The sequence below is a fragment of the Nannospalax galili genome, unplaced genomic scaffold (genome assembly GCF_000622305.1).
Source record: "Nannospalax galili isolate Female #2095 unplaced genomic scaffold, S.galili_v1.0 scaffold246, whole genome shotgun sequence".
Taxonomy (NCBI): Eukaryota; Metazoa; Chordata; class Mammalia; order Rodentia; family Spalacidae; genus Nannospalax; species Nannospalax galili.
Genome location: NW_008356327.1, coordinates 1,385,544 through 1,413,358, shown reverse-complemented (window position 1 = coordinate 1,413,358; position 27,815 = coordinate 1,385,544). Strand labels below are relative to the sequence as shown.

General features: G+C 36.9%; 1 protein-coding gene across 6 annotated transcripts in view; it reads left to right on the top strand.

Annotated features, from left to right (window-relative positions):
* Window positions 1-27,815, top strand: part of Pibf1 (progesterone immunomodulatory binding factor 1) — a 217,340-nt gene that overhangs the window by 92,998 nt on the left and 96,527 nt on the right. For all 6 annotated transcript variants that reach the window (XM_029556898.1, XM_029556899.1, XM_029556896.1 and 3 more), the window contains exon 11: window positions 24,688-24,853. In XM_029556898.1, coding sequence (XP_029412758.1) covers window positions 24,688-24,853 — 166 coding nt within the window. The remainder of the gene's footprint in view (window positions 1-24,687; window positions 24,854-27,815) is intronic.

The following is a 27,815-nucleotide window of genomic DNA, read 5'->3' as shown; positions in this document are numbered from 1 at the left end:
ATAAATAAATAAATAAATAAACCATGGCTAAAATCTACGAATAAGCTGCTAAAACTAACTAGAAAGATTGCAAGATACAAGGTAATTATGAAACATTTTAATTATATTCCTAGATTTTAGCAGTAAAGAGTTACAAATGGAAATTAGCAAGAAAATATTTGCAACATACATAGATAATAAAGGCCTTACATCTGGAACCCTTGCAACTTAAAAAAAAGTAATATACTTCCTTGCTTAAAATAGTTAAATTGACTGAAGGATTTGAATAGACATCTCCTTAAAGAATAAATACAAGTGCTCATAGGAGTATAGCCACTATGGAAATTACTATGGAGGTTCAAAAAAGAACTGAATATAGAACTACTATTTGACCCAAATATACCATAACTGCTTTGATTTTTCTATATCACTTTCTTGTTTTTAAGTCACTGGATCTGCTTTTAATTTTAGTATTTCTTTTCTAGTGCTCACTTAGGATTGAGTTTACTCTTTTCTGGATTTTTAAGCAGGAAGCTTAGATGGCTTTTACATCTTTTCTAATATATATAGTCAATGCTATAAATTTTCCTGTAGTATTTTTGCTGCATCTTCAAGATATATCATTATTTCCAGCTTAAAATATTTTATAAATTCTTTTGAATTTTCTCCTTTGGTCAGTTTGTTATATAGAAGTGCATTGTAGTTTAGGATTTTCCGTCTTTTTGTTATGTTTCCTAATTTAGTTCCATTATGGTTTAAAGCAAACTATGTATGATTTCTGTTCTTTTAAATTTGTTTATGATTGAGGCTGGAAAGTTGACTCAGCAGTGAAGAGCACTGACTGCTCTTGCAGAGGACCCAGATTCAATTCCCAGCACCCACATGGTGGCTAGCAACCATCCTAACTCCAGTTCCAGGGGATCTAACACCCACTTCTGACCTCCTCGGGCATTGCATGACAAGGATGCACTTACACACACGGGCAATACACTCATACACATAAAATAAAAATAAAGTGAATTTGTTTATGATCAAGTGGAAATCCATAAGATGTTTCAAACCAGAGTTAAGAGTATGGGGAAAAAAAGAAAATTAGTGTATAGAGAAGTAGAGGTATTAAGTAGAAAGGAATTGGAAGAAATCCTGGTATCCTGACATTGGTTTAGAAAAAAAAAAAGCCATGAAATGAAATGGATTTACCAAATGAAGAGAACTGTGAATGCCCTGAGAATCTTAATAAAAGAAGGCATTCTCTAAGAAAGACATAAATACTGCTTCCTTTCTCTAATGTGGAGCTGAGGTGCATGTGTACATGTGTGTGTGCATGCATGTTATAAAAGTAGAAAAGGACTATGAAAAGAGAGGAAAAGATAGTAAGAGGGACACGGTGGCGGGGGGGCAGTGAAAGTAATGTAATTCCTGTGGCATGGAAATGAGAACTATTTGGGAGAGAATGAGCAAGAGGGAGTCTGCATGGGGAAGACAAGTGGGAAGAGGACAAATGCAAATGAAGTATAATGACAAGCATGCATGAAAATGCTATAATGAAACCCATCACTTTTCATACTAACTTACAAAAAAGTCATTACATCTTAAAAAATACACGAAAGAATGAAATAGGTATGCTCTCTGCCATGTTCGTTTTGCTCTTATACTGAAGGTACAGGCTTCATCATGCTAAGGAAACAAAAGATACCAATTGCTAAGAATGTAATAGAAAAGAGACACCTCACCTTAATGGTATGACATTCTACATGGAAGTTACAAGGAAAGCACCAGGTAAATCATGATTGGAAGTTAAGACAGATTGCTGGATGTTTCCTAAAGAGGAAACGTTAGAAATAATAAATAAAATATGTATTTTTTAAATGGGCAGAAGAGATGGCTCAGCAGTTAAGGGTACTGGCTGCTCTTGCAGAGGACCCAGGTTTGATTTCCAGCCCCCACATGGAGGCTAACAACAGTTTAACTCCAGTTCCAGGGGAATCTAACATCCTCTTCTGACCTCCGCAGGCATTGCTCCAGATGTACTTACACACATGCAATCAATATACTCATACACATGAAATTAAAAAATAATAGCAAATAATGTTTTTAAAGAGGAAACATTATGGATAATTGAAAAACAAAAAGACAATTTTAGAATGACCACCTGATAATATAGATTTGAATAAAATTATCGTAAGCAACAGTAAGAGTCAGGTCATGGTCTTGGTCAGTATCCTTCACTTAATATCCCAGAGCTGCTTTTTTTGGAGACAGGGTTTCCCTGTAGACCCAGCTGAACTCAGCTGGCCTAGAACTCCCTATTGTAAACCACACTGGCCTTATGGAGATCCACCTGCCTCTGCTGGATTAAAGACATGTGCTGCCACACCCAGCTCCAGAATTTCTCTTAGTTCAAATCAGATGTTGATGAACTATGGTCTGCAACCCACCATCTGTTTTCATTTTGTTTTGTTTTGTTTTGTTTTTTGGTCTTTTTGAGACAGGGTCTCCCTGTAGCCCCAGCTGCCCTGGAACTCGCTGTGTAGATCAGGCTGGCCTCAGACTCACAGAAAACTGCCTGCCTCTGCCACCCAAGTGCTGGGATTAAAAGGCATGCGCCACCACACCCAACTTACCATCTGTTTTTGTAATGGCCTACATGCTAACAGTGATTATGTTTTTCAATTACTGGGTAAAAATTTCAAAAGAATATACAGTAAGATGCTTTAAAATTACATGAAATGTGAATGCTAGTGTTTATAAATAATGTCTTACTGGAGCACATATTTATATGTTATCTATGGCTGTTTTTATGCTACAAATGCTCAGTTGAGTTGTCTCACAATTGCTACCTATATGCCTAAAATATTTACTCATTGACCTTTTACAGAAGCTTACAGACCTTATCTGAAATACATGACAGCCTCAAAAACAGCACCAGTTGATAATTAGTCATTGTTCATCTCCTATAAGAATACTCATAAAGAGTAGGCAAATCGCCTTCTGTAGCTGCTTCCTGGGTCTTGGCACTTCTTTCCCATGCATCTCTTTACCCTGGAAATGGAAGGCAATAACTTTGAACATGTAGCACTGTTTCTCAGAAAGAAAAAGATGTTGCACTCCACTGGCTAGAAAAACCAAACTGTGCTTCCAAAATTTCTATATTCTTAAGTAATTAGAACATCTTAGGGTTCATAGGAAGAAAATATATGGAATAAGGTGAGACATCTTAACCAGACTAAAACTTGGAACTGTATGACCAAGAAAACATATAAGGTTGCTTTTCATTTTTCTCATGAAAGACTTATTTTAATAAAAGATGTTGGCCCACTTTAATATTCAATTTTTTGACAATCTTACAAAATGTTTCCTGTGTCAACATGGTTTTAAGCATTTTGAGGATATTAACTCATTTAATCCTCCTCAACCTAGAAGTATTGTTGCTAGCATCATTCTCATTTTATATAGATAGACTCAGATATGCAGGTAGTAAAGGGCATATGTGGATTTTAGACTCATATAGTCTACCCTCAGAATCCTTGCTTAATACGGTGATACATGAAGATTTAAAATCACATGTCATAAAAGAGTACATCAATGTCATGAACTTGAAAGACTGCTTGATAATTTTTTTAATTGTCCAACAGTTTCCTAAAACATTATCCTCACTGCTTTTTTTTTTATTTTTCACTGTTTGAATCTGTAGCTGATGCTGTGACTGAATTTTCATTTTATTTGGGAGGCTGGAGAGATGGCTCAGCAAATAAGAGCACTGGCTGTTCTTGCAGAGGACCCAGTTCAATTCCCAATTTTCATAAATATCTATTCACATTTTTTTCAATTTCTTTGTGTAGTATGCTTGTAAACTCAAGTGTAACTACATAGATCTTTTGTAGATTAATTTTCAAAATTCATTTCCAGTATAGTTGCAAGGCTTTATTCTAGAAGTATTGTCTTTGCTTCCATTTTTACTGACTGCTTAGTTTGAGTGAACAGTGTAAAATTCAGAATTTACATTGCATTGCGTGTCATCTTTGCAATCAGTGTGACTTCCCTAACCTTTATTTTCCCTTTCAGAATAATAAGTGAATACTCAGTATGAGAGACCATGGGGTCATCAATAAAGGATGTGATTTCCTTTTTGTTTTGAGGATAATTGAGGGGAAACACCTTTTCTTCTGTTCATGCTCAGATTAAGAGTATTGGTAAAGCATGGAGGTATCTTTGTCAAAGCAAGGGAGTAAATACTGTCTCTAGCCTGAGTGGCCTGACCCTAAATGAAGATTTTTCTTTTCCTATGGAGAAGTTTTGTATGCTTTGTTCCTGTTTCTCTCTTGGCCTTTCAGTCATGTGCTTTGTCACTGCTGCCTTCCTACTTTAGTTGTCTCTGTCCATACTGAATATTGCTGGAGAAATTGAATATATGGTTTTGGCACATGCTTTTTATTTATTTATTTTTCTCTGACAGGCATTATGCTATTTCAGACTTCATCTTAGCAAAGCCTTTAGAGATCATCTCTAGGTCTTTTTCTTGTGATCCTCTCAGAACCCACTTGAATCATGGTTATAGTAGCAACTGAAAGAACAAATGGTTAATATACAACTTTCCTCCATGATAAAGAGCAAGAGAAACCAACTCTGGCTATGAAAACAAAAAGAGAGTAGGTGAGGCAGACATAGTGATGCAGGCCTATACTCCTAGCGCTTGGGAGGTAGAGGAATGAGAATCAGAAATTCAAGGTCATCCTTGGGTATACAGTGAGCTCAAGGCCTGCCTGGGCACAGGTGAGACCCTGTCTCCAAAAAGGGGGGAGAGGGAAAAGAGAAGAGAGACAGCACACACACCCCAAACTACTTAAGTTGTTTCTTTTTTAAAAATATTTATGTGTATGACTGTATTACCTACGTGTATATAAGTGCTCCCATGTCATGCAGTGCCTGCAGAGGACAAAAGAGGGTGTTGGATCCCCTGGGACTGGAGTTATAATGGTTATTAACCACCATGTGGGTGCTGGGAATTGAACCAAGACTGAGAGCCAGTGCTCTTAACCGCTGAGCCATCTCTCAAGCCCTTCAGTTATTTCTTCAAAATAATTAGATTGTTAAAATATTTATTTTGGGGGCTAGAGAGATGGCTCGGCAGTTAAGAGCACTGGCTGCTCTTGCAGAGGATCCAGGTTCAATTCCCAGCATTTACATGGCCACTAACAACCTTCTGTAACTCCAGTTCCAGGGGATCTGACGCCCTCTTAAGTCCCAGCACCCACATGATGGCTGTGAACCATCCTTAACTCCAGTTCCAGGGGAATCTGAGGCCCTCTTCTGACCTCTGTGGCACTGCACAACACAGGTGCATTCACATACATGCAGGCAGTACATTCATACACATAAAATAAAAAATAATAGGTCGAGCATGGTGTCGCATACCTTTAATCCCAGCATACCTTTAATCCCAGCACTCAGCAGGCAGAGGCAGGCGGATCTCTGTGAGTTCAAGTCCAGCCTAGTCTACATAGCGAATTCCAGTCCAGCTGAGGCTACAGGGAGACTGTCTCAAAAAGACCAAAAAAATAAATAAATAATAAATAAAATTTTTAAATGTTTGGTTTTTAATCAATGTTTTTTAGTTTGTATGATTATTATTATGTACTTTATAATTTCATTTTATTCTCAAGTATGTATAGCCATAAATAGATGATTAAATGGATACCTAAGTATATAAACATTTTTTGGAATGTTATAAGCTACCTTCATTTGATGAACAGCTGTAGAAAATAGAAATATGATCATAACATTTGTGTTTACTGAATGCATGACCGGTATAATGTGTTTAATATGCCCTTGTTTGAAAGTCCCAAGGTAGTACTTTACAGAAAACCTAATAAGTAGTTACTTAGTCCATTAACCCTAATGAGAGAAATTAGGAGATGAGGAAAGTGGCCTAACAGTGATTGGTGCTTCTCATTATATTTTTCTTCTTCATTCTTGTTTTGTATGTCCTCATGATACAGAGTTCATTACATTCTTGTGGATAGGCCAGTAACTCACTTAACTTCCTAAAATTTTGTAATAATATTAATTCACTACAGAACTTACATTCTATCACATTGTGTTGTTTGTTCTGTCTTCTGCATTTCTGTTTTTAAGATGCTTCTAGAATGTTGTCATGTCTCCTTCTACAACCTTAATCATTATCCAAACTGTACATTTTTAGAAACTTTAATTTTTCTTGTAGCACAGTCATACCTAACCTATAATCATTTTGGTTTTTCTTATCTTCTTTCCCTATAATTTGTTTTCATCTCAAACTGACACCTAACCCTGGAAATAATAATATCAACTCACTAGCTTTGTTGTACCATAGAAAAGATCACCCTTCATCAGATTAGTTTTGGGGATTTTGTTTTCTATCTGTGGTTAACCTGTTTAGAATTTAAATTTTATAACACTTAAAAGTTTCTTAGTTAATGTGACTCTGTTTATTTGGTAAAGATTAAGTATGAATTTAAAGTATTCAGGTAATATACTAGATGCTACGGATCAAAATACGAATGACAATAATTACTATATGTACAATTGCACTTTAATTGTGCAAGACATCATTTTAACAATTTTGCTTGCGTTTTAACTCATTTAATCACCAGAACTCAATATATTTTTTGTCCGCAGAGATTTTTGATTTATTTGATCTAAAGTAGAGCCCTAATATGTCGAATTCTTAGAAGGTCCACAAGTGGTTCTGATGATCCTCCTAGGTGAGACTAGATAAAACCAAGCTCAGGAGTTATCATTACCATCAGGAAAAAGTCTTGTAAATGATCCAGGTTCCTGTACCAATTACATTTGATGACCCAAGAGTCTATCTAGATCCCCATTCACAAGTTTACCACAATTCTCATGTAGTTCTGAACCTTGATTTTTAAAGGTTAAAATTTATAGGGCTTGTCTGTTTTTAGGAAATTGATTACATTAGTGCTTTTTAAAAAATGCTTTTACACAGATTCATACAGAAAAATTGATTTTCAATGCAATTGACATTAAGATGTTTGCACATGTGTTTCTAATCTCTATGTATCTGGATTATTACTAGTCACAGTTCACATATCCTAATTAGTATTATTATTTTTAATTATTAATTTCATAACCATATGATTAGAAGAGGTATTTCATTGCAACAGCACTGACATATTCAATACCAATTTCCAGAGCTAAGGTGCTTCTCTTTCAAAATTGGCTGTAAATTATTAGGTTTACAGTTGAGTTAATGCAGCTATACAATATTGTATTCCCGTATAAACCCTATAAGACATAAAATTGAATGAGGTTTTAAACTCTGAAAAAGATCTCCATTTCATTATTAAAATACACAGTTTCATGCAGAAAAAAATCATTTTTAATACAATTGACACTAAGATGTTTGCACACGAGTTTCTAATCTCTATATATATGATTATTACTTGTGATAGTAGGTTACTTTCTGAGCTCCTTAGCATCTGAGCATGGATATAAAGTCATCAGGTAGATTTCAGTGGTAATGTTTTTCACATCTACTAGTTATTAAGGAGCAAATTTTTATGCTTTGAAGAATTTTTTTTATAGGCCCACTTCCCAGGTAGCAACCTCCCATAGCCTCCGTCCCCCGACTAGAGCCCTTATACTCTGATATCCCTGCTACTGTCTGCTGCATTGTCAGCACCCCCAGCCATTCCCCACTACTTGCCCTTCTGGTGAATCTAGTCAGCCTATCTACAGGTCTTTGTTTTAGGAGGGTCAGCTGTTCCTCATCTGGCGGCAATCAGCTGTCAATATTCCTTTAGGTAAGATTGGGGTCTGCTGTTCATTTTCCCAGTTCTATGCTGGGTTACTATCTGGGAGTCCCTTGGGCCACCCTGGCTAACAACTCAAAAGAAAGTATCTCCTATCTGGCATTGTTGCTTGTTAAGCAGCCTTTAACTATACATATGGACTCTTAAAAATTATATTGGGACTCTCCCGCCCTCAGGCCTCTCTGGGGGTAAGTCTACCATGCAGTCCTCTGCGCCTTGACTCCGCCAGCCGCCCTCTAAGGTCGTTTAAGGATCTGTTCCTCAGGGGTCACATGGGCTTGGGAGGATGAATTTTTCTGTATGAAACTGTGTATTTTAATAATGAAATGGAGATCTTTTTTAAAAGTTAAAACCTCATTTAATTTTATGTCTTATAGGGTTTATACTGAGTAAAATATAGTATAACTGTAACAATTCAACTGTAAACTTAAAAATTTACAGCCAGTTTTTAAAAAGATGCATCTTAGCTCAAAAAATTGTTATTGAATATGTCAATGCTGTTGTAATGAAATGCTTCTTCTAAGTATGTGGTTATTAAATAAATAATAAACTGAAAAAAAAAGAGTGGAAGTTAGAACAAAAGAATGTGAGAAAACTTCAAGAATGAATAAAAATTAAGAAAAAAAACCACAGCATATGTCAAATCAGGTTAGAGTTTATTATAACAGCTGACGACTTTCAAGCAATTGACTACAGTTATGGTTGTATTCTACGAGAAAGAATTACTGGTGTGTTCTCAAAGCAAATAATGAAAATATTGCCGCGTGTGATTTCAGGTTCTTGAAAGCAACACTTCTGAGGAGATTCAGACTTTCTTCAAGTTAAGTCAGGTACCGGCTCTCCACCTTTAGGCTAAGGTCAGGTTAAGTATCAGAATAACTCAGAGAAGAAAATTAGCCCTTTTATTAGGGGTATATATGAGTTGTTTTCTCTTCACATTCAGAGACAGGCAACAAGCTAGGCTGACAAAATTAGAGACTGAACAAAGGGGTCAAAAATTCATGATGTAAGAGTTATGTATCGTCCAGGTCCTTGTAAAACTGCATAAATTATATCAGGTATCAAAGTATCTCCTTCTCTGTGATTAACTATGAAAGGTTGGCTGTTGTTATTTTTGTTGTTATGTACTGACAACTGTTAATAAAATTTCTACTTTATTGCAAAAGTAAATAAATAAATAAAATAAAATCACAAGAAAAAAATGCTTTTACCTTTTACACTACTTTGTATAACAACCATAGTAGTTTATTTTCTTCCTTTGAACTATAATATAAAAAATAGGATTAATATGAAAAAAAAATCTATGAGTAGCCTCCATTCTGCTACAGTTAATACTTGATACTATTCTTCAGAAAAGCATCCTCTCAAGGGACTTCTTTCTTTTCTCTCTCTCTTTTTTTGTTTCTTTTTTTTTTTTCTTTTGATGGGGGAGTACTACAGATTGAACCTAGGACATAGAGCATTGTGTATAGTAAGCAAGCAACTACCAAGTTTTGTTTTGAGATGGGGTCTCACTACATTGCCCAAGCAGACTTTGGGCATGCCCAGTCCTCCTTCCTCCTAAGTAGCTAGGTATCTGAGATCTCAGGCATATACTGTCATATGCAACAGAAAATGCTTTTCCTGACATTTGTCTATTCAGTTCATACATTCTCATTTTTCCTTTACGCAGCCCAGAACTCAGATATATAGTGAAAGAGCATGTGATAGATTTTTAGGTGCTGTGAAGCACGAGTATAATAAATACACTTGGTTCAAAAGATTCAGGCTGAATTTTAAGTGTTTGTCATTATGTTGCCACAAGACAAAACTGAAAATAGCGACCTATTTAAACACTGTTATAAAATGTTCTACTCTAAAATTTAATGTCATGCATGCTTTGCTTTAAGTCAACAGTCCTTTCATTGTATTTGTTTCACTTAAGTACTTTTTTCTTCACATACTTGTAAAACCTATTTTTACCCTAACAAAGTGGCCATATATGACTACATGATGTTTATTTTATTAATGACCTTAACTCTTTTATTTAATCATGCTATCATAGATGTATTGAATTGCTCTAAATGCATGCTTGAAATTCTCACAAATCCATGGTGCAGTTGTTAAACATACTCAGCGTTTTTAACTCAACAACAAAAAAATCTCTCACATTCATTTAAGAATTGACTTGTCAGCCAAAAATGACAGATGTAGTATTTACAGCTGAGAAGTTAACTGGTCAAAGGCATCATCCAAATGGCAGAAACATTTGGACAAATACCCAACTGCCTTTTAAATTCTTTTCTTGTACCCTATAGTAATCATTGTTGCAACATTAACGGTAGTTTGATAAGTTTTCCTTACCTGTTTGCTTTTCAGTTTGGAAAATTCCACAGTTACTAGAGCTTTCTCTATAATTTTATATGTGTATTTTTAGGCTTCTATAATTGCCCCTCTAATTGCATTAAAATCATTTCGACTCAGTGTCTAGCTATATATTTTTAATGTAATACAGATAACAAAACAGTGAAAGAAAACAGTAATAGGTATGATTAATGGGCAAAAATAAAATCTAAGATAGTATTTTAATGTCAGCACAAAAAGAAAGCAATTATATTCTCTATATATAATCATTGGTTTGTTGTGTGTGTGTGTGTGTGTGTGTGTGTGTGTGTGTGTGTGTGTGTTTTGAGACAGGGTCTCATATAGCCCAAGCTGGCCTTGAATTTAGCATGTACCTGATCATGACCCTGAACTCTTAACTTTTCTTCCTTCACCTCCAAATGCTGGGATTACAGGTGTACAATACCACACCCGGTTTCTAATAAATAGCAATTATTTTCAACAAGTTTTCTACCGTTTCATATGTGTGACATACTCATATGAGTACTCCTGTTACTGCATATAGTGGTAATTCTTGATTAGAGCACAGAAGTGTCCTATTTGAGGCCATATTATAATACACCAAGTTTAGGGCTAATAGTGTAGTTCCAAGATAGAAGCATGTGCTTAGCACACATGAAACCTTGGATATGCTCCCTGACCATCAAAAATTTAAATTACATATAAAATATACCACGTTAGTATATATTTTGAACAACAGATAATATCTTACTTGTCAACTAACATATAAATTGATACAATTTAAGGAGTGAGTATAATTTTTAAATAATAAATTTATAGTTATTTCTAAGTCATTATCTTTAGATTTTCTTAAATCTTTAAAAGATCAGTTGTTGGCCAGCAGCTTGCCTGAGTAAGTTTGGCTGAAGCTCCCACTCCTTCTTGACTACCCCAGCTCATTCACCCTCCCAGCTCCCCCACCCCATCTCTCCTCCTAGCAGGGGGACTGGCACATTTCCTGTCTTGGCACCCTAGACCTCTGGACTGACCTCTTGGCCCAAACTCTCCAATCCTTCCTGATCCTTTGCATTCAGACCAACCCAATTCATCCCTCTAGTGCCCATCTCCCTTTGCATCTCTGGGCTGCCCAGCCCTACAGCTTCCTGGGGCCAGCAGCTTGCCTGAGTAAGTTTGGCTGCACCTACTGCGCCTTGACTCCCCCAGCCTCATTCACCCACCCAGCTCCCCCACCCCGTCTCTCCTCCTAGCAGGGGTACTGGCCCATCTCTTGTCATGACACCCCAGACCCATGACCTCTTAGCCCAGAATCCCCACTGCTTCCTGATCCTTTGTGTCCATACCAACCCAATTCGTCCCTGAAGTCTCCAGGAGCCCTCAGGCCTCTTGTCATCCCCACCTCCCTTTGCATCCCTGGGGGCCAGCATCTTTCCTGGGCCCTGCTCCCAGGCCAGCCCAGCCCTCAAATTCCTGAGGCCAGCATCTTTCCTGGAGGGACCCAGACCTTAGGAGAAAGCCTGAGAGCATCTGATTCTCATCCAGGACTCTATGGGAAAGCCTGAACAGCTAGATAAAAGAAATTTGGCCCCTCTAATATAAAATCAAAAGAGAGAACCTGAAGCCCAGACCAACCAGCTTTTCATACCCAAGAAGAAAATCACAAAGGCACATGAAGTCTACAAAAAAAGGAGACCCAAACTCAACAAAGGAAGACTTGAGTCTCACACAAGAACCAGAATCTACAAAAGAAATCCACATGTCAAAGTCGCAGAGAAAAAGTAATGACCTGAAAAATCAAAATAATATATCCCCACCAAGTACCATCAGTACTCTAGAAGAGTACAATGAGAACCCCCTAGAGATAACACAGGACATGGAACTCAAAAGAACAATTATAAAAATGATAGAAGAATTCAGTGAATTTAAAGAACACACAAAGAAATCAAACAACTGAAAGAAGATAGGGGTAAACTTCTGAATGAATTCAGAGATGAGTTAGAAACAATGAAAAATGCCAGGCTGAAATGAAGAAGGAAGTGAAACACTGAGTAAGCCAATTAGAAACAACAAGAGAAAGCATCACCAATAGGATAATGAAATGGAAAATAGAATATCAAGACTGGAAGACAAAGTGGATGAATTAGACCACTCAAGCAAAGATTATGAAAAATTTAAGAAAACACAAGAAAGGAAAATGCAGGAATTGTGTGACACCATAAAAAGATCAAACTTACGAATCATAGGCATACAGGAAGGAGAAGAATCACAAGATAATGGCATGGACCAGATCTTCAACAGAATAATGGAAGAAAATTTTCCAAAATTAAAGAAACACATGCCCATAAAAATACAAGAAGCATATACAACACCAAACAGGACTAGAAAAGAAACTCTCCACGGCACATCATAGTAAAAACACTACATGTACAAAACAAAGAGACAATACTGAAAGTGCAAAAGAGAAACAACAAGTCACATATAAAGGAAAACCCATCAGGATTACAGCTGACTTTTCAGTGTAAACTATGAAAGCCAGAAGAGCCTGGACCAAAGTATTCCCAGTTCTAAGTGACCACACATGCCAACCCAGATTACTTTACCCAGCCAAAATGTATATTATAGTCAAAGGGGAAAGAAAAATCTTCCATGTCATAAATAGGCTGAAAGAATTCATGTCCACAAAACCAGCCCTTCAGAGAGTTCTTGAAGCAATTCAAAGAGCTGAAGAAAGGATTGACTATACCAAGGGGTTACAGAAAGAAACGTAATGAAGGTATAACTTTGGAAATGCACAGCTAACCAAGAATGTGAAAAGAAATAAAAATGACAGGAATCAATGCACATCTTTCACTGATAACTTTAAATATCAATGGACTGAACTCCCCAGTCAAAAGACACAGACTAGTTGACTGGATTAAGAAACAAAACCCATCTTTTTATTGTCTGCAAGAAACTCATCTCACATTCAAGGACAAGCACTACCTTAAGGTGAAATAATGGAAACAAATATATCAAGTGAATAGTACTAAGAAAAAAACGGGTTGCAATTCTGTAAAACTAATCAGAAGAGATAAAGAGGGCAACTTCATTCTGATCAAAGGAACAACTGACCAAGAAGATATTACAGTCTTGAACATATATTCACCAAACCCTGTGCACCCAACTTCATAAAATCAGTACTACAGGATGTTAAAACCCAGATTAATCCCAACTCATTAATAGTGGGTGACTTCAGTACCCCATTGTCTCCATTAGATAGGTCAACAGGACAGAGATTTAACAGAGACATCTGAATTAAACAATACCATACATCAAATGGGCCTAACAGACATCTACGGAATATTCCACAGAAGCACCAAAGAATATACTTTCTATTCAGCAACCCATGGAACTTTCTCCAAAATTGACCATATACTGGAGCATAAAACAAAACTCAACACATACAAAGAGATTGAAATGATTTCATGCATTCTGTCAGACCACAATGCAATAAAGGTTAAAATCAATACCAGAAGAAACCCTAGTAACTACATGAACACATGGAGATTAAACAACACATTCCTGAATGATAAATGGGTCAAAGGAGAAATTAAGAAAGAAATAAAAGTATTCCTGGAACTAAATGAAAGGGCCAATACAGCACAACAAAACCTCTGGGACACATTGAAAGCAGTCCCTAGAGGTAAGTTTATAGCTCTAAGTGCTACATTAAAAAATCAGAAAGAACACAAATAAATGACTTAACATTGCAACTGAAGACACTTGAAAAGCAACAGCAAATGAAGCCCAAACCCAGCAGATAAGAAAAATAACAAAAATCAGAGCCGAAATTAATGAAATTGAAACAAAGAAAATAATACAAAGAATCAACAACTGCAAGAGCTGGTTCTTTGAAAAGATAAAAAAGATCAACAGACCACTAGCCCAGTTAACCAAAAGGAAGAAAGCACCTCCAAATCAACAAAATCAGAGATGAAAGGGGAAACATCACATCATGCACCAAAAAGATCCAGAACATTTCAAGGGAATACTTTAAAAACCTATATGCTACTAAATTGAAAACCTAAAAGAAATGGATGGGTATCTAAAAGCATGGGAACCACCAAAACTAAACCAAGAAGAGATCAACAGCTTAAACAGACCCACAACACATAAGGAAATTGAAACAGTAATACAAAACCTTGCAGCTAAAAGAATCCCATGACTAGATGGATTTACAGCAGAATTTGACTAGACATTTAAAGAAGATCTACATCCAATACTACTTATTCAAAAAGATAGAAATGGAGGGAGAATTTCCAAATGCCTTCCATGAAGCCAGCATCACTAATACCGAAGCCAGGTAAAGATAAAACCAAAAAAGAAAACTATAGACCCATATCCTTAATGAACATAGATGCAAAAGTTCTCAACAAAATAATTGCAAATCACATACAGACACATCAAAAAGATCATCCACCATGATCAAGTTGGCTGTATTCCAGAGATGCAGGGGTGGTTCAATATACATAAGTCAATAAACATCATAAATCATACAAATGGACTCAAAGACAAGAAACACATGGTCATCTTAATAGATGCAGAGAAGGCCTTTGACAAAATTCAACATGCATTTATGTTCAAAGTCCTAGAGGGAACTGGACTGGAGGGAACATACCTCAACATAATTAAAGCCGTATACAACAAACCCACAGCCAACATCATTCTAAATGGAGAAAAACTGGAAGCATTCCCATTGAAAAGAGGAACTAGGCAAGGCTGTCCACTATCTCCACTCCTTTTTGACATAGTGCTTGAAACTTGCAAGAGCAATAAGACATAAAGAAATTAAAGGAGTCATAATTGGAAAAGAAGAGCTCAAATTACACCTTTTTTCCAGACTATATGATATTATACCTAAGAGACACCAAAAATTCCACCAGAAAACTCCTAGAAATTATTAATACATTCAGTAAATTGGCAGGTTACAAAATTAATCTACAAAAGTCTGTAGCCCTTCTATATACCAATAGCAAGACACCAAAAATTCCATCAGAAAACTCCTAGTAATTATTAACAGTTCAGTAAATTGGCAGGTTACAAAATTAATCTACAAAAGTCTGTAGCCCTTCTATATACCAATAACAAGAAATCAGAGAAAGAATACATAGAAACACTCCCTTTCACAATAACTGCAAAAGAAAATAATTATCTTAGAATAAACCTGACCAAAGACATTAAAGACCTCTACAATGAAAATTTTAAACCTTTAAAGAAAGAGATTGAGGAAGACATCAGAAGATGGAAGGATCTCCCATGCTTATGGATTGGAAGAATTAAAATTGTGAAAATGACCATCCTACCAATAGCCATTTATAGGTCCAATGCAATGCCAATCAAAATCCCCATGACATTCTTCAGAGAGCTGGAAAAACCTATCCTAAGATTGATATGAAAGCATAAAAGACCTTGGATAGCCAACGCAACCCTGAGCACTAAAAGCAATGCTGGGGGAATTACTATACCACACTTTAAACTGTTGTTACAGAGCTATTATAGTCATTAAAAGAACATGGTATTGGCATAAAAATAGGGCTGTAGATCAGTGGAATAAAATTGAAGACCCAAATATGAGCACATGCAATTTCAGCCACCTGACATTTGACAAAGGGGCCAAGAACATTCACTGGAGGAAAGATAGCATGTTCAGAAAATGGTACTGGCAAAACTGGATCTCCACCTGTGTAAGAATGAAATTAAACCCCTATCTTTCACCGTGCATAAAAGTCAACTCCAAATGGATCAAAGACCTCAATGTAAAGCTTGACACTCTGAAATTGTTAGAAGAAAACATTGACAATAACCTACAAGATAGAGGTGTAGGAAAGGATTTTCTAAACCAGACATCAATTGCTCAGCAAACAAGGTCAAGAATCAACATATGGGCCCTCATTAAACTAAAAAGCTTCTGTACATAAAAAGAAGCAACCAGTGAAGTGAAGAGAAAACCCACAGAATGGGAGAAAATCTTCACCAGCAACACATCTGACAAAGGTTTAACATCTGGAATATATAACAACCTCAAAAAACAATCAAGAAAGGAAGTAACCCAATTAAAAGATAGGCTAAGAAGCTGAACAGAGAGTTCTCCTTCATTGGTGAACCCATGATGGAGGGGTTAGACAGTGCAGAAATAAATAATGCCTATCTAGTTGAAAAACCAGAGGGAACCATATTAGTCAACCTACTGACAAATTATACATACCAGATTAAGAAATATATGTCTAAGCAAGGTTTATCTGAGAACAGTTGGTCTTTGCCCAAGATTTATCTGCATGGCACACAGTAATTAAAAGTACCAGACTGGTGGAACTAACCTTCTTGGGTGTTTAACAGACATGCTTTGAGGCCTATAATAATTTGGTCAAAAGGACATAAAGGACACTCTTTGCTCCTTGCCCTCCTAGGTCGACTAGTTCCAGGGGACTATGAGCATCTCTCAAAATGTCCTGTAATTGTGGTAGGGCACCTGCCCTCTTGATCAGGGCGGTCATGGAGACCCCACGAGATGGACTTGAATCAGTGTCCTGTTTACAAAGAGGAAGGTCAACACAGAGGAAACATTTCCTCCATGCTTCCAAGTGAAGCCAGCCATGATTGAGCAAGACCTTTGACTTATCTTCATATTGGAGGAACTGGTAAAAGAAAAGAGCCAGGGGCTCCTCCCAAGCCCATGAGACCCCCGAGGAACAGATCCTCAAGCAGCCTTGAGTTAAAATAAATTGATTTATCTTGGCCAACTGTATGACCTTAAACACCCAAAAGGAAAGTATAACCAAAGATTAAAGGGGCCAATATAATTTTTTAAGACTCCATATGTAGCCAGGCATGGTGGTGCATGCTTTTAATCCCAGCACTCGGGAGGCAGAGGCAGGCGGATCCCCGTTAGTTCAAGGCCAGCCTGGTCTACATAGTGAGTTCCAGGACAGCTGCAGATTGGGGATACAGGGAGACCCTGTCTCAAAAAGACCAAAAAAAAAAGTCCATATGTATAGCTAAAGGCTCTAAAGGCTACATAACAAGCAACAATACCAGATGGGATGTACCTTCTTTTGAGCTGTTGACCAGGATGGCCCAAGGGACTCCCAGACAGTAACCCAGCATAGAACTGGGAAAATGGATAGCAGACCCCAGTCTTATCTAAAGGAATATTGACAACTGATTGCTGATAGATGAGGAACAAGTGACCTTCCTTCCTAAAACAAAGACCTCTAGATAGGCTGACTAGATTCACTGGATGGACAAGTAGTGGGGAACGACTGGGGGTGCCGACAACACAGCAGACAGTAGCAGGGATAACAGAGTATAAGGGCTCTAGTGGAGGGGGGAGGCTATGGGAGGGTGCCATCTGGGAAGTGGGTATATAGATGAATAAGATGGTTTGGGACTTTCTGTGTGATATACACACACAACCCAGCAATTTTAAAAAAATGAATTATATTTGAGGTAGAAACATAAAAATTTACATAATGCTAATTAGTAGAGGTAATAAACATTACCATTGAACTAACCTCCAGGGGACCATGAGCATTTCTCAAAATATTCTCCAATTGTGGTGCATCACCTGTCTTCTTGATGACTTTATAGACATATATAGGTGCCAAGGATCCAAGTGCAACCAATTATGACTAGTAATAATCAGATACATACAGATCAGAGACACATGCGCCAACATCTCAGTGTTATTAGCAAAAACAATGAGTTTTTCTGTAAGAAACAGTATGTTTTAAAATGAAATGGGGATCTTTTTTAAAGAGTAAAAACTCATTCAATTTTATGTCTTACAGGGTTTATACTGAGTTCAATATTGTATAAGTGTATTAGTTCAACAGTGAATCTAAAAATTTTATAGCCACTTTTGAAAGAGGTGTGTCTTTGCTCTGGAAACTGTTAATGAGCATGTTAAAGCTGTAATGAAATGCTTCTTCTAAAAAATTTTTTTTAATTGTAATATAAATAAATAAATAAAATAATAAAATAGGCTAAGAAGCTGAACAGAGAGTTCTCAAGAAATAAAGACAACTAAGAAGCATCTGTAAAGGTATTCAACATCGAACAACCTACTGACAAATTATACATACAACTAGCTCAATGAATATAATACATGTCTAGACAACGTTTATCTGAGAACATTTGGTTTTTTTCCCAAGCTTTATCTATATAGCACATGGTAATTAAAAGTACCAGACTGGTGGATCTAACCTTCTTAGATATCTAACAGCCATACTTTGAGGCCTATACTAATCTGGTCAGAGGGACTCAAAGAACAGTTTTTGCTCCTTGCCTCCTAGGTCTACTAACCTCCAGGAGACTGTGAGCATCTCTCAAAATGTCCTCCCACTGTGGTGCGTCACCTGTCCTCTTGATGAAGGAGGCCATGGAGACCCCACCATTTGGACCAGCTCATGAAGTTTTTACTGAGAATTAGGTAGCCCAAAGGTGCATGCCTTTAATCCCAGCATTCAGGCAGAGGCAGGTGGATTTCTGTGAGTTCAAGCCTAGCCTGGTCTACATAGCGAGTTCCAGGCCAGCTGGGGCTACAGGAAGACCCTGTCTCAAAAAGACACCCCCCCAAGAAAACAAAAGAATTTGCTTAAGGAGCTGGAGAGATGGCTCAGCCATTAAGAGCACTGGCTACTCTTTCAGAGGACCTGGGTTTGATTCCCAGCACCCACATGGTAGCTAACATCCAGTTCCAGTGGCTATGTTGCCCTCTTCTGAGCTCTGTGGACAGTGCATGACACCTGTGTACCTACCTACATGCAGGAAATACATTCATACACATAAAAAGTAAAAAGAAGAATAAATAAAATACTGTTTTAAAAGGAATCTGTTTAATTACAGAGTTCAAAAAATTTTGAAAATTACTTGTACAAGAAGAGGGAAATAAATGGAAATAAAAGTTATCCTTATGAGAAAGATTTAATTCTCATTGGTTAGATATGTCAACTTCTGCCCTTGTCAACTCCTATATCCAACAGCTAAATCTACCAGAGACTCCCTTACCTGGAAATCTGGGCACATTTCTGTGTTGAAACACTGCTTTGGAGTATAGAAAGTTTATCAGCAGCCTCTGCCACACTTGCTTATAAAATTAGAACTAAAATATCCTACATTCAAAGGATTTCATGGTCTAGCCATGACTATGAAAACATGGGATTCTTTTTACTGGCCCATCTTTGCATCTCAGTAAAGCACTGAAAGTATCTTGGCATTTCTGTGCAGCTATTCTGCCTGGAGTGTGACAACTGAAACTTCATTCACCCTGTCACTCTGCTCTGCTGCCTCTGCCAAGCTGCCCTGGGGCAGGAGCTCACTTCCTCCTCTCTTTCTCAGTTGTCCTGCTGTGTACAGACAAGTGCTTTGCCTTAACTGTTCCATCCCTACTTCGTAACAAGCCCAGCCAGTAAATTTCTTAATATGTGGATCATTTCCTGGTTCTGGTGATTGCATGAACATTACCACTATACAATACATTTGGGATACTTTGGCAATGAGATTAGGGAGATTAGGTAGCTGTGTTCCTAATAAATGTCCATTGTTAATGTAATGGAAGCCATGAGTATTTTGTAGACAAAATTCAAAAACTACTTGTTTAATAATGGATAGAATAAGGCTAGGGATATAGCTCAGTAACAGAGCACTTAACTCTGCTCAGTTGCCAACAAGGGAAGAAAAAGGAGAGAGGGAGAAAGAAGGGTGAGGGGAGAGAGAAAGAGAAATAAATAAGTGGTCTTTAGTATGGTGGCTTATACCTAGGAGGTAAAGCAGGAGAATCAGAACTTCAAGATCATCTTTGGCTGCACAGTGAGTTCCAGGCCAGCCTAAGCTACAAGAGGTCCTGTCTGAAAGAGGCCAGTGATAGGTGGAGATTCTGATTCTACTTCAGAGAAAATATAACCTCTTAAGGTTGCTGTGCTAAATTAGAATGCCAAACATGAAATTGTTAATGTGCAGACAGTATTGACTTAGTTCAAATAAGTATGCAAACTGAGGATGAGAGGTCTAAGTCAGCAGAGTAGCATGTCACAGGTTACATGAGCAGAACAAGTTAAGTGGGAGGTACCTGAAACTGGCAGGCTGAGTGTGTGGCGACATCAGTTCCTCTCTGCTAGACCTGCTTTTGTAGCTATTATGTTTGTTCATCATTTCACAGTTCAATTTAACAAATTAAAATCATCAGAGCTGTTACAAAGGCATAATAATTTAAGGCAGAGTTTTTCACTGCTTAAACAACCTGAAAATAAATTAGTTCTTGAAAATAATCATTTGGTTTTTAGAGATTCTTCAATTTATTAAGCCTGTACTCAAATTTCTAGGGGATGTTTATTGTTATCTCCTAGATTATTGTTTAACGTTTGTCATCAATGTTCTAAAGGTCTACGTTTTACCTACTGCTTCATGGATTGGGGAGGAGGGGTCTTTTATTTTATATTTTGAGGCAGGGTCTCAGTGTAGCTCCAGCTGGCCTGAAACTTGCTACGTAGACCAGTCTAGGTTGGTCTCCATCTCATAAAGATTCACCTGCCTTTGCCTTAGATAAAGAGGACAAATTACCTTTCAGATACCATGTGGTGAGTAAGAACAGGTGGTGCTAAAAGCTAAGTCTAATTACTTATGTGAAGCTGCCATTGATATCAAAAGCACCTACAGTATTCTAAAATCCATTAAAAGGCAGATTTTTCAGTTTTGTCTTTTCAAAACAAATTATGTTAGAGGTCATTATCACATTCTGAATTACTTGTCCAAAAATCTGTTTTAGTGGTGGTGCCCATATATGTCCCACCATTCAGCATATGGAGAAGGTATTAATGTTAGTTTGGTTTTTGACTGGCTGGTTGGCTGGCTAGCTGGCTGGTTGGTGTGGGTTTTGGTTTTTGAGACAGGGCCCCATGTATCATAGGTTGGCCTCAAACTTGATATGGAATGCCCTATCCTCATGCTTCCATCTCCCAAGTACTGGGATTACAGGTGTAATCCATGACAGGTGACAGCATGCCTGGATGGTTTTATGTATTTTATGTATTACAGGTGACAGCATGCCTGGATGGTTTTATGTATTTTATTCATTTATATGTAATACAACCTGCCATGAGGAGTGAAGAGACAGGTTCATTTCAGTAAAATATTGAATTAATAACTTTTTGAGCATAATAAAATTTTATCACTTCCCACCCATTAGAATAGCTGAAGCAAAGCAGAAGTGCAGTGAAACTGGCACCTCATTGTTGGAAGATGGGATAGAAAGTGATACAACTCTGTTGGAAACTGGACTGGCAGTTCCTCAGGTGGTTAATAGGGTTTCCATATGATCAAAGAAATGAAATCATATTTTCACAAAACTTGCATGCTGATGTTCATAGTGGCATTGCTCATAGACGCCAAAAACCAGAAATAGCTCCATTAACCCCTGAGTGCATAAACAAATGTGCTGTATCCATACAGTGGCATAGTATTCAGCCATCAAAAAAATGAAGGATTGATTCACACTAGAACATGAAAGAACCTTGAAAACATCAGAATGCCACAAATTTATGATTAGAGACAAAAAGTAGATCAATGGTTACCAAACAGAAAGGAATAGAGAATGACTGCTAATAAACAAAAGGTGATCTTAAGGCAATAAAAATATTTTTAAGTGGAGGCTAGGGGTAGATAGCTGTCTGGAAAGTGCTTACTATTGCAAACATGCCCCAGGTCAGATCCCCCAGAACCCACATAAAAATAAGCTGGACATGAAGGCACACACTTACAATCCCAGCACTGGGAGTGGGGAGGGGACAGAGTCAAAAGGATCCTGACCCTGAGGGTCAATGGCCAGCCAGTGTAGCCTAATCAGCAAGCCCCAGGTACCAGTGAGAGACCCTTATGTCCTACAGGGCTTTTACTGAGTTCATTATTGTATGACTGTATTAATTCAACTGTGAACCTAAAAATTTACAGCCACCTTTGAAAGAGATGTATCCTTGCTCTGGAATGTTGTACTGAATATGTTAAATCTGTAATGAAATACTTCTAAAAAAAAAAAAAAACTTGAAAATAAAATTTGAAAATTAAAAAAAAAGATAAATTCTTTGACAATTTATTCAATAAATATTTATATATCTTAAAAAAAAAAAAACAAGATCGATGACTTCCAAAATGTATAACTCCCAAGAAAAAAATGCCTGAGGTTGACTTCTGGCCTCCACCTGCATGCACACACATGCACCTTCACACATCTGAGAACATACAGATATAAACACACAAAAATGTTTTTTAGATATCAGTGCTGTCCAACTTCATGAATTTATTAAATATTCCTGCATAGCCTACTTTAAAATGGTAGATTTTATGGTATATGAATTGTATCTCAAAACAAAATTTTACCAACATACGCTTTTCCATAATGAAAATTTGTGTGTCTGTATATACATGTTCATGTTTTTATACGCATGTGTGTGTGTGTGTGTGTGTGTGTGTGTGTGTATAGGTCAGAGGTCAATGTCAGATGTCTTTCTCAGTTGTTCTTCATTTTATTTTTTGGGACAAGGTCTCTCCTGAACTTAAAGCTTGCTGGTTTAGCTAGACTGCCTGACAAGCAATTACCAGAGATCTCCCGTCTCTGCCTCCCAAGCACTGACTGGGATTACAAATGTGGACTGCCACTCCGAGTGTTTTATGTGGATGCTGGGGATCTGAACTCAGGAGTTCTCCTGGTAGTGCAGCAAGCATTTTACTGACTGAACTATCTCTCCAACCTCTACAAAAGTATTTTTAATGAAATTGTTAGAACTTTTCTTAAATATAATTAATGCTAGGATTCCCCCCCCAAAAAAAATCAAAGCTGACTTTCTCCTTAAAGCCTTCCTGTTAAAGGATATGTGGTATGCATTTCATGGAGCTTCTTGTAGCCTGAATGTGAGAAATGGACACCAATGATAGGAAAGAGTGCCAAGTATAAAGTAGTCTTTAGCATATAATTAAGGCCTGCACTCTTGGATCATATTTTCGAGGTTATTGTCACTTGCAGGGGCAAAATTACAAAACTTTTCAAACTTTATCTTATAAAAATATCAGTTAAGAATATCACACAAATAAGTCGATGTAACCCCAGGACTCAGCGGACTGAGACAGAAAAATTGCAACTTCGAAGTCAGCGTAAAACCCAGTTTCACAAAACCAAAAACTAAAAACACAAAAATGGTTACCATATAATAGTGAAAGGAGCATTGCTGTTGACTAAAACTGGATTTGAAACCCAACCTGAAATGTACTAGCAGCTGTTTTTGTTAAGGAAATTATTTAATACACCTGAGTACTCTGGGTTCTCCTCTGCGAAATATCCAATAGAGCTGTTGTAAGGGTTTAGTGAGGTTCCATGAGTAAAACAGTTTATCTTTGCTTCCCTACCGTGCTCGTACTTCTGCCTCTCCTGCCTCATGCCTTCTCTTTCCTTACACAAATGCACACGCAAACACAACCCATTAGGTCTCGCCTCTGTACATTCCCATTGAACCTTGAACTTACCCTATTGAAGCACATATCATTCTCCTGAATTTTTTTTTTCTTTTGAGACAGGGTCTCCCTATAGCCCCAGCTGGCCTGGAACTCGCTATGTAGATCAAACTGGCCTTGAACCTACAAAGATCCGCCTGCCTCTGCCTCCCAAGTGCTGGGACTAAAGGCGTGCACCACCATGCCCCGTCCTCTTCTGCATTCTCATACTTATTTTCTGTCTTGCCCAAAAAAGTGTAAGTTCTTAATGAGGAAAAAAGCCTCACTTTTGTCTAGTGTGTGCCCATTCTCTCTCATAGTGACTAGTTCAGTATTTGAATAAATGAATTTTAACAGCATACCTATCATTTTACTGGATTTATGATAGCGCAGTGAAAAAATACAGTGTATTTCTGTTTTGCTTTCTCTTAAAACACAACCTGGAATATTTTCAAACTTACAGTATGTGTTGATTTGTATGTGAAGTAGAAATGCTTTTAGTTACATTTATGGAATGAAAAGAATGTTCCTGTCTGGACTGTTAAATATACTGTTTGAAAACTGATACATTGGTTTCTTGTAATATCCAAATAGATATTTTCAGTAACTTTAAAATTTGTTTTAAAAATCTCATGAATTTGCAGGCTAATGCACACATTTCTGACATTATTTCCCTTCTGACATTATTTAGATTTTGAATGAAATAGAAAACTTGAAAACAATGACACCTATGAAAAGTAAATTATTTCAAGCAATATAACTAAAACTTACTCTGTTTTAAATCTTAAGTGTCTTAAAACATAATTATAATAATATAGGCACTGATTATTTTGGATTAAAGAAACGAAAAAGTTAATTCCCCCATATGTGCTCTAAGGACTTAGACATTTCCACATATATGCCTATCTAAATGGTAAAAGTTTTGCTGAGTAAATCTAAATTGTAAACTACATAATATGATGATATAGAAAAAGCAGAAATAAGTGTGTTTCCCTAAGCCACTCTGCTTATTTGAGGGCCCACCACCATCTTCTTTCAGGTACAGAGAGCTACAACTTAGTACAGAAAGCAAAGTAGCCGAATTTCTCCACCAGAGTAAGTTGAAGTCCTTTGAAAGTGACCGCGTTCAACTTCTACAAGAGGAAACTGCAAGAAATCTCTCACAGTGCCAGTTGGAATGTGAAAAATATCAGAAGAAATTGGAGGTATTTTTACACAATTTTCCTTTGACATTAGCATAGCATGTAAGCAATATTTATATAGAACCTTGTTTCTCCTAAAGGGCTTACCTTGTCCTCCAAGAAAATACGGAAATCTAGAAATGATGGCTCATACCTCTAATCCCAGCACTCAAGAGGCTGAGGCAGGATGATCACAAGTTTGAGGCCATCCTGGTCCACAAAGTCAGCCAGAGCTACGTAGTGAGACCCTGATTTGAAAAAAAAAAGAAAAAATATATAGATGAGTATCAGAACAATGTGTGCCCCAAATGACTGAAATTATTTAAAAAAACAAAAATTGAGGAAAGATTGTGTCCATACTAGCAACCAAAACATACAATTATTTGGAATATTTTTAAAAAGAAAAAAGATCTATGCCAAGAAAACTGTAGAATAGTACTGACATAGTTTTAAACTTTTACTTTTGTGTGCACATACATGCCACTGCATGTATTTGGAGATCAGATGACCATTTAGGAGTCAGTTCTTGCCTTCTACCATGTGGATATTAGTGACTGTACTCAAGTCAGCAAGCTTGGCAACAAGGACCTTTACCCTCTGAACCATCTTGTCAGCCCAAATTCTAGTATATTTTTTAATTCAACAGAGTAATTCTGTGGTTCAAGTGAAAGAATAGAGACAAGTCACTATTTTAAAAGATTTTTCAAAAGAAGCGAAATATTTATTACATTTTCCTTTATTTACTTTAATGTGTAAGAGTGTTTTGCCTGAACGTATATAAGTGTACCATGGGCTTGCAAACCCACAGAGGCCAGAAGAGAGTGTTGAATCTCCTGGAACTGGAGTTAGAGACAGTTGTTGGCCACCATGTGGGTGCTGGAAACCAAACCTGGGTCCTCTGCAAGAGGAGCGAGTGCTTGTAACTGCTGAGCCATCTCTCCAAACTCATAAAAAATTTAAATATATAATATTTGGGGCTCCAGCTAAACTTTTACATTTCCATTTTTTTCTCTACACATGAATGTAGTTATGGAAATATATAATTATAGAGTATTATAAAACTTGCAAATTAAAGAAACTGAAATTTATTTATTTATTTATTTATTTAGGTCTTTATGAGACAGGGTCTCCCTGTAGATCCCGCTGTCCTGGAACTCACTTTGTAGACCAGGCTGGTCTTGAACTCACAGAGATCTTCCTGCCTCTGCCTCCTGAGTGCTGGGACTAAAGGCATGCGCCACCACACCTGGCCAAGAAACTGAAAATTAGTCAACTAAAAGTCTTTCCCATGTGGCTGGAGAGGTGACTCAGCGTTTAAGCTAGGTGGCTGCTCTTACAGAGGACTGGGATTCAATTCCTAGCACCTATATGGTGACTAACAGTCATCTGTAACTCCAGTTTCAAAGGAATCCAGCTCCCTCTTCTGACATCTGCGGGCATTGCATGACATAGGTGCACTTAACACACATTCAGGCAATATATTCATACACATGTAAAAGAAAAGTAATAAATTATTTTAAAAAGCCTTTCTTGGGCTAGGCATGGTGGCACCTTTAATCCCAACACTGTCCTGTTCTGGGGTGAGGTGAATGGATGGGAGAAGCTATTTATATTTAAAAGTGAAGAAGTATTTTTCTTTCTGTACTTCTGGAAAAAAACACAGTTCACAAAACACTATTTTCACACAAACAGTATGTATGGCATACAGTACTGATGTCTTGCAAATGATTCACTTTTATTATCTTTAGCTAGTTTCAAACCAAACCTAAAGAGTACAGCTTACAGTTAAAACCATTCTCCTGTAGACTTAACCACTCAGTCTATGAATGCAGATAGTGAATAATCACTACAGTTATCCATATAAAGGTTTTTATATGGAGGAACACCTTTGAAAAAAGTGTCATTCTAAAAACTAAGATTTGAGAGGAATTTCTTTGCATGTTCTGCCCCTTTAAACTTGGGCTTAAGTAACAGGGACTGTTCATTTATCATTGTAAAACCAATGCTTAACACACTGCTTCTCTTGTGGTTGGTGCTTGATAAGCATTTAATGAACAAATGACTAGATGAATGAATGGTTTGATAAAGGTTCATATAATACCGTTTTAAAGATTTTTTTTTAATCTGGAAAGTGCTAAAATTATTTTTATTTATAATGAACTCATACACTTATGGAAGATAAAATTTATGAACATTTCTACAACTTTTGCTCAATATTCTCATTAATTTGTTACTTGGGATGACTTATTTTTGCCTAATTATTAATTGGCCAAGCCTATAAAATCCTATGCGCCATCTTCATATATTTGTCTCTTTTTAAAGCAGTTATTGACCTGTAGTTTTATATTATCATTTGGTTAATACATGTATTACTTAAAGGAAAAAAATCCACTTTGATTGTTTAATATTTAATGAATTTCTAAAAGTAATTGACCTATTTTATACCTTCATAAACTATGTTAATCAAACTATGTTGATTATCCCAAAGAATCTTTACTGTTCTACCATAGGCTAAATAATCACATTCATTGACTTTACAGAAACAATAATAATTTATTCCTAGTCATCACCCAGACCATCCTGTAGAAAAAGAGAGTTCTTTACCATGAGCTTTTGGGAGGTACGCTCAACTCTGAAGTTTCTGGTGACCTCTCCATGTTAATGAAAAAAAAATTTTTTTTAAATTCTCAATGCCTTTAATCCCAGCACTCAGGAGGCAGAAGCAGGCAGATCTCTGTGAATTCAAGGCCAGCCTGGTCTACATAGCAAGTTCCAGGCCAGGTGCGGAGACCCTGTCTCAAAAAAATAAGAAAACCAATACTTTATGAGATACCTAGTCTTCAACATTTTAATTTTTTTGTTTGTTTGTTTCACAAAACATAATTTTTTTTTAATTAAAAGAAGCATTTCATCACAACAGCATTAACCTATTCAATAACATTTTTCTGAGCTAGGGTACAACTCTTTCAAAATTGGCTGTACAAGG